Genomic DNA, 12,606 nt, shown 5'->3' on the forward strand with positions numbered 1-12,606 from the left:
GGCAAGACTCAAAAATGAGTCTGATGTCTTTAATGGCATTAATTAATGGAACAATTATCATGATGTATGAGGAAGAGAAGAGAGGGAGAGGAGCTCATGATGGAGCGTTTCATTGGATGGATGACTTGATTACGGTGTGAATGACTGGAAAGAGAGAGAGAGAGAATCAATATGAGAGATCAGAGGGCAAACAAATAGGAAATCACTCTACTGATATTAATATACAGACCCATCTTCATCCTCCTCCTCATCTATCTGCCTCTGTTTTCTTTGTAGTTCTATCTCTTTTTTGGCAGTGAAACCATCGCCAGATGCGGCAGACCTTTTCATCATCAACTCTTGCTAGTTAGCTAGTTACTTAGTTTACATTTGCATGTATGTTACAAGCTCCTATGGTGGATCAAGGGTTTTATTCCTTATCTGTTCAGCTTTCTGGAGAGTTGTTTTCTTATCCAAATAGAGGCTCTAAGGACAGAGGGTGCCTGTACAGATTATAAAGCCTCCTGAGGCGAACAGTGATCTGTGACTCTGGGCTGTAAAGATAAAATTTGACTTGACTTTCTTCAGTAACTGGTTTATTTACGTGCTTCAGATTTGAATAGTCTGTTTTTGGGTATCATACATTTCTTTTATATATTTTTACATATACAATGTACAGTATGTAATATGTGTCAAGGTCAATTTACTTAGTATTTTTCCAGTGCACAAAGTAATTGTTAGCTGAACAAATGCTGACATTTTTGGCTCTCAAAACTCTTCTACTAACTTTTAATCATTTCATATCCATACTGTTCAGATGCATTCTGTGCACTTTCAAACTTTCTCAGCTGCTTAAATTTGATGGTGTATTATGCTGCGTACCATGGATTGATATGTCATTGTGGTGACAAACATTATTACACTCACTCACACACACACACACACACACACACACACACACACACACACACACACACACACACACACACACACACACACACACACACACACACACACACACACACACACACACACACACACACACACACACACACACACACACACACACATACAGACATCAAACATCCTCACTTTTCTGTGAATCTGTGTTTGAGCCTCGGCTCTGATTAATTACCTGTCATTGTTGCATGTATTATTAAAATGCTACTTATTTTTGATGCTTCATACACAGCCTGACAGTTGTGTCACAGATCTGATAATGCTGTGGAACAAAATGGGCCAAAAGTCATAAACCACACAATGCTTGATTACATCTCACAAGGAAGGAGGAAAGTATACCTGTTCAGAAAAAAGCTTCGGATTAACTCTAAACTAAACTAAAACTAGCTCAAACCGCTATTGCTGCAACATTTTGTATTTCTCATGTTAATAGGAAATCAGCCTGGGCGTACTCATCTCAACATTATGTGCTAAATTCTATATTACTTTATCATTCTACACATGTCCTCAAGACACTATCACCTCATCATCATCGTGTCTTATCTGCTACTCTATTACGGCTGCTCGAAATCTGATTATGGAGAAAGACAATACCAGGTCTTATCAGAAAACAGGCTGGTATAATTATTTCAGCAATTGCTCCCCATCAAGAACAATGTCTGTTACATAATCAGCTCAAAGCAGAAGTTCTGTGATGATCCACAACTTTGGTCACAGACTGAGAGGTTTGTCTGAAGAATATTTGCTGCCTCAGATGTTGTCTTATTTATTTCTTTCATTAAGAAAGTTTAATTGATGCAGTTTTTAAGGTAACATCATCCACTTTTCTATCATTTGAATATAGAGAGAAAGACGAGAGTCCCGTTCGAAGCAGTTACAGTATCTTCTTCTGTGTCAAAGATAAAATAAATGATCGCACAGAATCATTACGTACTTCATAAAAGAAACTGAATGTATGGGGCACATTGATAAGGGAACCTAGCATTACATTCAGGTGTTAAGTCCACGACATCTACCTGCTTATTGTTCCACTAAAGAACCAAAAATGTCACAGGCAAGTCACACCCGGGATTTTCTGCGAAGTAATCTCTGATTCTCTGAGCTGATGCAAGTTTTCATCCAGCATTTAAATCAGTATTTTAAACTATATTCAAAATTACTAACATTGTACTTTGGATTTGGTACATGGTGCGAAAATTCCCGACAGGTTTCTCCACAAATGCAGTGTCCACTGATTATAACCCTGCAGAGGAGCAAAGTAGGCAACTGTGACTTTTAGTGCAACTGCAAAGAATGATTATTTTTTGATTAATTGATTAAAATCAGTTGTTTGGTCTATAAAATATCAGAAAATGGTGGAAAATGTCTATCAGTGTTTCCCAAAGGCCATGATGATGTCCTCATATCTCTTGTTTCATCCACAACCAGAAGATATTCAGTTTAAAGTAATAGAGGCATAAAGATTCTGGTCTGGTAAAGATTGTGGTCTGTTATCCATCCTCATCTTGCTTGATCTGAGTGTGGCCTTTGACACCATCTCCCACACCATCCTCCTGGACAGACTTCGCACTATTGGTATCACACAGACACCCCTCACCTGGTTTAAATCCTATTTCTCTGGCTGCACTCAGTTCATCCAGCTCAAATCATTCACTTCCTACCCACTCCCAGTCACCACAGGTGTGCCCCAGGGCTCAGTCCTGGGGCCCCTGCTCTTCATCACTTACATCCTCCCTCTTGGCCACATTCTCCGCAAACACAATATTCAGTTCCACTGCTACGCAGATGACACCCAGCTCTACATCTCCACTAAACCCGACTCCATCATCCCACCTTCCTCCCTCACCAACTGTCTCCTTGAAATAAAGCTCTGGTTCACACTAAATTTCCTCAAATTAAACAGTGATAAAACAGAAATGTTACTAATTGGCTCTAGATCCACTCTCAACAAATCCAACAGTTTCTCCATTCCATTTGACCACTCCTCCATCTCCCCCTCCCCTCAGGTGAAGAGTCTGGGTGTCATCCTCGACAGCACACTTTCCTTCACATCACATATCAACAACACAACCCGGTCAGCCTACTTCCACCTCCGTAATATCAACCGCCTGCGCTCCTCCCTCACCCCTCACACCACCGCCATTCTGGTTCACAGCTTAGTCACTTCCCGACTCGACTACTGCAACTCCCTTCTGTTCGGTCTCCCCCAAAAAACCCTCCATAAGCTTCAACTGGTCCAGAATTCAGCAGCTCGCATAATTTCTAGGACACCATCCACTCATCACATCACACCCATCCTGCAACAGCTTCAGTGGCTCCCCATCACATACCGCATCCAATATAAAGTCCTACTTCACACATACAAAGCCATCCACAACCTCGCCCCTCCATACCTCTCTGACCTCATTCACGTCTCTGTACCGAGCATTCAGCCGCTCGGCTCCCCAGTTATGGAATTCACTCCCCCCTGACCTCCGCAACACTGACTCCTTACCCCTCTTCAAAACCAGACTCAAAACCCATCTTTTCACACTCTCCTACTCCCTCTGATCATCTTGCACTGTTTCTGTATTCTATTGTTTGTTTTTCTACCTGTTTTCTACCCGTTTTTACTTGTTGTATTGTACTTTTATTTGTATTCTATACGGCGACCTTGAGAGCCTTGAAAGGCGCCTTAAATAAAATGCATTAGAAGGTACAAAATTCAACAAATTGATTCCCCATGTAGGGAAAGAAAATGCTTTCATATGGAGAGTGGGAGTTGTTGTCATGTGAGAACTCTTCATTTGGCCAATTTCACATACACTCACATGGCAGTTTATACTAACTGACAAACTGAACTGAGCAGAAGTTTCTGATTGTCTAAAGACAGATGTGTGTACCATTAAGTTTGTAACTATTAGTTTTCTCTGTTATCTGCGCCAGAGTTGCTGTTTATGTGCAGGGCTTTTACTCATGAAGTGAACTGCATCTGTTCCAGAGGTTCAGACCTGGATGTGTTGGTGTTCCCAGAGCAGAGAGGACCACGTGTGAGCTAAGGGTCAAAGCACAAAGCTGATGACCTAAATGACACAATCTGTAACATTAAACGCCTCAGTGGAGAGAAAGGGAGCAAGAGGGAGAAATAAAGCAGAAAATATGAGACAAAAAGTTGAAGGACACTTAAAAAACATTTTGGAAAAACATTAAAGGAAAAACAGGCAAAGAGCTGTGTGGGCAAATGCAAAAAACAGAGATACATAACAATGAAGGAAGAGGAACAGAGGAGACGGTTGGTGAGGAATATCAAAATGGTGTGTGTGTGTGTGTGTGTGTGTGTGTGTGTGTGTGTGTGTGTGTGTGTGTGTGTGTGTCAGAGAAAAAGAGGGGAGACAAAAGTGTAAAAAGCTGAAAAAGGCAAATGGCCTCTTCTGATGTGGGAAAAATATTGCAATGGAAGATCTGTGGGCTCAAAGAACAGTAATTAGTACTGAAAAGGAGGAAACCGAAGCAAATAGTCACAAAACACGCAGGAGTAGAGAGGATTAGAGATATAAGACAAAGAAGAGAGGAAGAAGAGAGGCTGTTTGTTGTTTTCAGTGTTGCAGCAGAAGCAGAGCTCCTCTTTTTCTATGAGTGGCTTTAATTTCCTCAAATTGCTGTCTCTCATTATGGTGGCACAGACTTTAAGGTGTCTTTAAGGTCTTTAAGGCTGAACTGCTGTTCGGTAAGACGACACACATTTGATTAAGGGGGAACAATCCTCGCTTAAAACAGGTGTTGTGTGTGTTTTTCTTGAGGGTGACAGTCTGTCATCTGAGGGAGACGGTTTTTCAAGGTGATCCACTTGTTATGGTGATGCAGACGTTCCTTGGATGTCTGGGTCTTTTGTACAGGTGATTTAATTTTTTTGCATAACGTGATTTTCTTCAAGAATATGTTATCATCTACTTTTGAGCTGAAGTAATTTCATAGGTTTACATTCTGTTAGAGGAGATGGAGGAGAAAGAGAAGCGACAGAGGGATGTGGGCGTCAGATGGATAAAAGGTAGGATAGATGTGTGAGAAAGGAATGGGCCACGGAAGATAAGGATGCTGGGATGAAGAGCTGTGAGAAATGTATATCAGAGAGGTGGAGAGGAGGAGGGATAGAAAGAAAAAGGATGAGATGGAGGAAAAAACTTTAGGCGGATGTGAAATGGAAAAAGATGGATAGATAGATGGATGGATGGATTAAGTTCCTGATGAGAGATGAACCATATGGTGATGATTCAGCATGGCAGCCTGACAACCTCTGGTTTAACCTCAGTCACATTAACACACACACACACACGCACGCACACACACACACACACACACACACACACACACACATACACACTTACCTTAAAACTAAGTCTTAACCCTCAAATAGGCCTTTGAAGATGTGAGGAAGAGGCAAAGTGTCTGCACAATTAAGAAATGTCCTCACAACGATGGTTTAAACCAAAATTTATTCTCATAACTACACAAAGCCATGGGCACACGCACACACACACATACACCCTCTGTACAGACTGTACGCCATGCGTCAAGACTCGCAGAGTCCGGCCCCAACACATGCTACAGTGAACGGGAACCATCCATCACGGCTGTAACCAGACAGAGATGCAGCAGCAGAGCGTGAGCCAAGATTTAAACCAATCAGGCGGCAGCCTGCATGTCGTCCATCTCACCCAACCACAACCAATGAAGTTATTTCACAGGGGTTTATTTTGCCCTCCACCCTACAGATGTTATGTACCAACACACTCACAGATTCAACTACAAAGAAGCACAGGTCAAATTGTTTCCGCTGCAAGTTTTCTTTTACTGGAAATCAGACAGTAGTATACATGATGATTTATGACTTCATATATACTACTGTCTGATTACAAGACAGTAGGATATTTGATTTTATCAGTAGTAGTTGGTTAATACCTGCAATACCTGTGCTGTGACACAGATGGAAATGTAATGTACCTCATCAGAGATCTGTTTACTGAACCTGCCAAATGTTCGTTTTTAAAGATGTCAAAGTACTTAAGATTATTCATGAATCCAACAAGCTAATATGTTTTTTTGGTCTATTTTTTACATTTAAGATGGGTACTTTTAAAAACATTTTAGCTAGTGTCTCATGGCACACTGAATAAAAAATAATCTGGCACACGCATCTATTGATTATCTGTTTTGATGGAGAAATGAATGCAGAAGCTGTGCAGCCCTCAAATAACTAGTGAGAGAAAACATCCTGGGAACGTGTTTAAAGTCTTCAACAGGTACAGATTCTACATGTTTTTTCCAATTCTGTTAAATTTTTTCTTTCTTTTCACCAGCTTGCTTCTAATCTTGGTAAATCTGAATAGCCTGTTGCTGTGTCTTCTTATGTTACGGTTTTAAGTGTTTTCATCTGAATAAAAAAGTCAGAAGAGAAGATTTAGGCACAACTAACCCCTACCTTCCTTCTGCAAATGATGCTTTTCACTGATTTTTGTGGGCATATTTCACTGTACTTTGTCACTATGTATGAAAGGAAGTCAGTACCTTTGAGGATGTCAGTTCCATTAAGGAGGGTGTTTTGTACCTTGTCTGAGCAGCAGCTGTAACTTTCCTCGCTCTAACTCCAGACTGAGGCTGAGTCCTCTCTCTCCCTCAGCGTGCAGCAGCGTCCCGGAATTCCTCAGGGTTTTAAACTTCAGGGAGATGACATCTCTGGACGTCCGACTTGGCCCGGGACTCAACCTGTACACCAGGCTGCTGCTGCCGCCGTCCAGACCCACCACATCGGAGGCTGAAAGACAAAACAGAGACAGAAGAGGCTAGATTTTATCTCAACTATGACCATATTCCCCTGACTAGGGTAGAAACTCTGTTGGATTGAATCTATGTTATTTTCACATTGTCTTTCAGCGTTGAAGGAACATACTGTAGTCCTGAGAGTATTCAAGTCCGCAACAGATGATCGTTTGTCAGAGTAGCTGTTAATTTCACGAGAGAGTCTGCTGTGAGAGTGTTTCTTAAATATTCTCAAAGGGTTAAACATTCAAGGCTCTTAAATAACATCCCCTCTACACTAAAAAAAACACAAAATCTTCTTCATTTGGACAGAAATTCTGCAGACAGACAGGACTGAATCTGTCTCCTGTGTATCACTTTTCATCTACAAATTTCACCTCAGTGTCTCGCTTGCACGCTGGGGATTTAGGCTGAGGTGAGGTGAGGTGAGGTGAGGTGAGGTGAGGTGAGGTGAGGTAAACAGTGTGTGTTCAGTGGGGGATGTGTAGGCTGAACTGCGAGAATGAACTGAAAATAGTGAATTCTTCAAAAAGAGCAGGAGCTGAGTTCAGCATCAATTTCCTTTTCGGCCACACAACTAATTTCTCTGAATGTTTTTTAATGAACCTGGCAAGTCTTTGACTCCCTAACGCCAAGACTCACACACAATCGCACAACCACTTCTCTTGCAGTAATGCTCTTATTGGATTGTAGAGTCCATTTCCTGCTGATTGTAGGGCAGCAAGATGAAGCTCCAGAGCACTGAGTCATCCTCGGTGTGAAAAGCTGAAAACACTATTCTGTATACTACCAAGCCATTCTAATTAAGTCCTAAATTACGTTTCGTCTTAGAATATTATGTTATGTGGGATTATAATTATCCCTTTAGGTGCCCCAAGAATAGATTAGTGCATGCTTATGGCTCATAAGTTGGGTACAAAATGGCAGTGTTCTGCTTATAGCCCTGCAGTCTGTCACATGTCTGGGAAACAGCATGTTGCAGGTATGTTAACTAGGTGTGTTAAAGGCAGGGTCTGTAGCATTGGAGAAATTGCAGAAACAAGAGAAGTTACATTTTAAAATTATCCAACTGAAAATATCCCACCCCTCCCTTCACGCCTCCCTCTAAGCTACTCCCTCAAAACACATGAATGCAATAATGTCTGAGGAACGTTGCTGGACTGGAGTACCTCTGTAATCTGCACAAACGCCACAGTAAAATACTCTTCATGACCTACATTTGGTCCTCATACTATAAATAAATCAGTAGCCCATGTCAGAAAAACTTACAAATATCTGATTGATTGAATCTAATATATAAAAAAAACTGTGACTATGAGGGAAACCCTGATACTCTTGTGAATTTATTTGCCTGAAATCTCCTTTTAATGACAAATGACAAGGCACATTATGAAACGTGCTGTTGTGTTTTGTCAACAACAGACTAATATCAATGATGTATTTTTCACACTGTGGTAAATGGTTTGCCACTAACAGCTATATTTCAGCTCCCCTCAGTATATCACATTTGTTTTTCCGAGGAGGATTCTGCTGTGTATGCTACATTAGTTTACCACCAGGAAAACCAAGAGTCTTCTCTGCCAACCGTCACGCTGGCTGATAAACATATTACACAAATGTATCTGCTGTCTCCTAAAATAACTTGAGAGTATTTCTAAACCACTACAGGCTATTTATCACAATCCATCTTTTAAATGTTTCTCATAATCCATCTTCATCACAGTTTTAAGGGACATAAAATGGTTTTACCATAAATCATCCTTCCCCTTGGTGAACTAATAAGATGAATTATAGCGTTATCTTGCCTCATCATACGTGGGTCGGGAACACTATGGATGTATTTTGACTTTTCCAGCATTGGGTCGCAAATATCAAGCTGAAGTACAGCATTTTTTTTAAATCTTAACTTACTGTGATAATTGTTTTGATGCAATGTGTGTGTTATTTTTGCAATCTACCAGCATGTATGCATGTTCTAGCATTACAGAGACAGAAATAACTGATCTGGGGACAATAAAATAATTTAAATCAAACAGTGAAACCGTAACAGGCAATAAAAGTTGTCTCACTATCAACCAAATTGCAGAAACAAGTCTCGCCAAACTCCAGAGGAAGGCTAACAAGCATAAAGTCCACTGTCTGACTCAGATACATGAACCTACGTCTGGTGAGACCCAGCAGTAATGATGAATAATTGATGAGAAAAAGAGTCTAGTCCTAAATTAGACACACAAGATGATGTAGAAGTGGTGATCGCTGTGACAAACCAAAGAACAATTCAACATAAAACAAATCAACAAGCACCAACACACTTTAAGCACAGGACTGTAGGAGTGTGTTAAGATTAATGGACCTTGTCTTGGGGGAGGATGTAAATTGACCGGGTTTCTACAAGAATCATGCTTTAGCTGACTCTAGGGATGGCAATGGCAGTCAGTCCACCACTTTGGTGCCGACTTCAATATCTCTACAACTCTTGGATGAACAGCCATGAAAGTTTTATAGGGGCAATTCATGATCCCGAGAGGATGAAGCCAGCTGACTTTGATGATCCTCTGACTTTTCTTTCAGCAAACTTTAATTGTTAGAAGAAAAAAAGTCACTGTAATTCATTTACAGTATGATATACACATTTAAAATGCTACTGGAAAAAAAGCTGAAAAAACGAAAACATCACTGGAGTTTTACGATCTTGGCACCTGACAGAAGAAACTTTCTGTGTTGGGGACATGCGAAATTACTGCATGTCGCCCCTTTGATATAGTTTCTTGTTTCATACGAATCAGTGTTGAAACCCAACATTTGTTTTATTTTCAAAGCTTCCAGTCTGGCATCAGATGAAAGGAGAAACCAAAAATAATACTTGCAGCTGTGGAAAGAATCCCAGACACAGAGCATCTACATGGAAATCATGTTTGCATGTTAATATGTACTGTTTGATAAATGTATTGGGGCATATATGTAAATGTGTGGAGTTGTTTGCAATATTCATAAGTAAGTTTTAATGAGGGATGATATAGCAAACTTGCAGCCGTGAGGAGAGAAATCAGGGTGAAGACACAGCAGGGAATGAATGCTGAGAGGACAACATCTTCCAAACACCTGCTTCTTCAATTCACGGAGAGGATGAGAACTGTGATTTTTGGACCGCATTGCTGATAGAAAAACTAATGTAACTTTAAAAACTAGAATAAGCTTCTAGTCTGAGAGCTTCCACAATGAGCTCCCAGAAAATATGTTTCTGTGGGAAAAACCCAAAGTGATGTGTGTTTAGTTCATTGTGTTGTGTTAATTCCAATATGTTGTGTGTTCTGCAAATTTACAGAGACAATATAATAGAGGTAGAGACAATATGTTTTCAGTGAAACATGTCGTTATCACTGTTAATAACAGAGGTGGGAGTGTAAAGAAACTGTGAAATATAAAAATACTTCAATATTTCAACCCATCCTCATATTGAAAATGACAATAGCGGATGTTTATCGAGAGGCTTAAACCACCGATGTGTACGCATGCGAGCAGGACACAGGACTTTCACACAGGAGACAGCTTCATGTCCTGTGTGAAACCAAAAGCTAAGGTTGACTTATTTTAACTGACTTGATTTTAAGTGAAAGAAGACTTAAGTTGTGGTGCTCACGTTACATTTGTTACATTTTCTGTCACTTCAGTCTGTTCTGTATTTGACAAACTTATCTTAAGCCAAGCCATACTCTTTTCCGAAAACTACAAGTTTTTCTGGTGCCTAAACCTAACGAATCTCAGATTGTTTCCCAGTGTTGAGTTATTTACGTTATGTAACTTAAGTTATTTGCTTCCTTGTGGCTGGTCACCATCCGTCCTATAGAAGATGCTGGAAATTCACATATATGTTGTTCTAGGAGTCATTGGAACTCAATCAAATCTATTGTTTCGGTATGCGGATGTGATGAGTATTTCACTGGTGTGATATGTAATGTTGATTCTCTCTCTGTTGTTTACTCAGTCATAATGAGCTGTCATGTAAATGTATTTTAAATCCTCCATGAAACTAAATTTCCCTGAAGGACAGTTAACAAACTCAGTGCCACCGGTGTCCACAGCTTTGTTCAGCTGGATGACAACTGGAGAGTCCAGTCAGTCCAGTGAAGAAGAAAAAGACCTACTGTAAGGACATCCGTAGGTCTCCAGCCGGAGTCCGATCCTCCCGCTGGGGTTCCAGTCCAGAGGAATGAGGCGGAGGAAGCGAGCGATCACTGGCTGCTGCAGCTTGTACTGAACCACACTGTCTGCATTACTGTTGCCTGGAAAAGACTGAAAACACACAAACACAATAAGGATTCATTACCTTGAGGTTGACATGCAGGTTAACTGGCTCTCCCACGGCTGACTTTCCTCTGTAAACATGGCTGGACCACCGCTTTGAATTTGTCTTGTTATCAAATGACAATCTTGTGTTTAAATGACTCCTAATGCTGGTTTACAGGCTTTTAACTAAAACTTCACAGGAAGCTCAGTTCTGAAACAAATTATGATGAATGTGAAGCTCCATCAAAATTAAACTCATAACAAGCCCTTCTCCAGTATAATGCATGTCAATTTTAAAAACAAGTGTAAATGGAGCGTGAGCTTAAGCAGAAAAACAATATGGGAGTTTTCTAATTTGAGCCTTTTCCCCCCTTTTAGCAGGATGACACTATTTACTGCCTTTCAAAATAATTGAGCCGTGTCCTGATCGGCCAACGCTAGGCAATAATTTTGCTTAGGTTTCTGCAGCTGACACTTGGTTAGGGACACGTTATTGTGCAGAGGCAGGACAAAAGCAGCATGAACAAGCTTCCAAACGCTGATGAAGCAGCATCACAAAATCTTTGTCTAGCAAACATCAATTTGAACAAAGAGCAGGAAACATCTATGCCTATATACATGTGGCCATGAGCGCCAGTGTCATTTTTCATTCAATGATGAGAACGTATGTGGCCACCCACAGAGAAAACGCTACACCCAATGTCTTTTTTTCAGAGTGCTCTAACTGTTTTTGTGCATCTCATGAACATCTCATACATTCAATTGGCTTTCTTGTCACTATGGTTACTGAGTAAATGGAGAAGCTTGTTCTGGTCGTGTCTGCCTATCCAGAGCTTTAATTAATACATGTCAGACAGAAACTACCAAGACAGAGACAGAAAAGTCAATTTGTAGGAGCACTGAGCAGATCGGCCAAACACTGGACTGACGAGGATATGATATTTGCCGTATTGTTCTCTCTGATGGATTGTGTCCTGCACTCACATTGCTGTACGGCTGTCATACTGAGCAGTGACAGCGGGGACATTAAGCTCATCCGTACCCATTGCGAGTGTCCTGCGCCCACATCGCTCTATGGCTGTCAGACTGAGTGGTGACAGCGGGGACATTAAACTCATCCGTACAAAGTATGAGGGCAAGCATCCTCCGATTGGTGCTCATACTGAAAAAACCCCAATGTCAAACAAATAGAAACAAATAGTTAATAAAAAGTGAAGGGGCGGTGCTAGTCTATCATGGTGAGTGTAGTGATACGTTGTCATAGAAACAAAACCCATGTGTAGTGTTTTTTTCTCTCACTCAACAAGTGCTTCGCCCCAGCGTCCGGCCAGACAAAAACGCTGTGAGGACCTGGACGCTAAGAGTCAGTTTATTCACTTGATCTTACAAATAGGATGATTCCAGTGTCATACATCAGATGACCATTCGAGCCAGTAACTGCCCTCCTACGATGAGCAGTTTGAGCTGTTTTTGGATATTATAGACAGACAGAAAACGATCCCAGCTCTGGCAAGTCAAAATTCTTTGAGAGACTGAGAGGCGAGCTCTGAGGAAGCAAAGATGAAGGTGAACATGTATCTGAGA

At 40.9% G+C, this 12,606-nt stretch overlaps 1 protein-coding gene across 1 annotated transcript in view; it reads right to left on the reverse strand.

The window, feature by feature from the left end:
* The window catches only part of LOC139213849 (contactin-associated protein-like 4), a 104,067-nt gene that overhangs the window by 47,720 nt on the left and 43,741 nt on the right, over positions 1-12,606 (reverse strand). Inside the window, exons 4-5 of the mRNA XM_070844511.1 lie at positions 10,881-11,028; positions 6,524-6,730 (exon numbers count right to left, since the gene is read on the reverse strand). Of these exons, the coding sequence (XP_070700612.1) occupies positions 6,524-6,730; positions 10,881-11,028 (355 nt within the window). The remainder of the gene's footprint in view (positions 1-6,523; positions 6,731-10,880; positions 11,029-12,606) is intronic.

This window comes from Pempheris klunzingeri, chromosome 15 (genome assembly GCF_042242105.1).
Source record: "Pempheris klunzingeri isolate RE-2024b chromosome 15, fPemKlu1.hap1, whole genome shotgun sequence".
In the NCBI taxonomy this organism is placed as follows: domain Eukaryota; kingdom Metazoa; phylum Chordata; class Actinopteri; order Acropomatiformes; family Pempheridae; genus Pempheris; species Pempheris klunzingeri.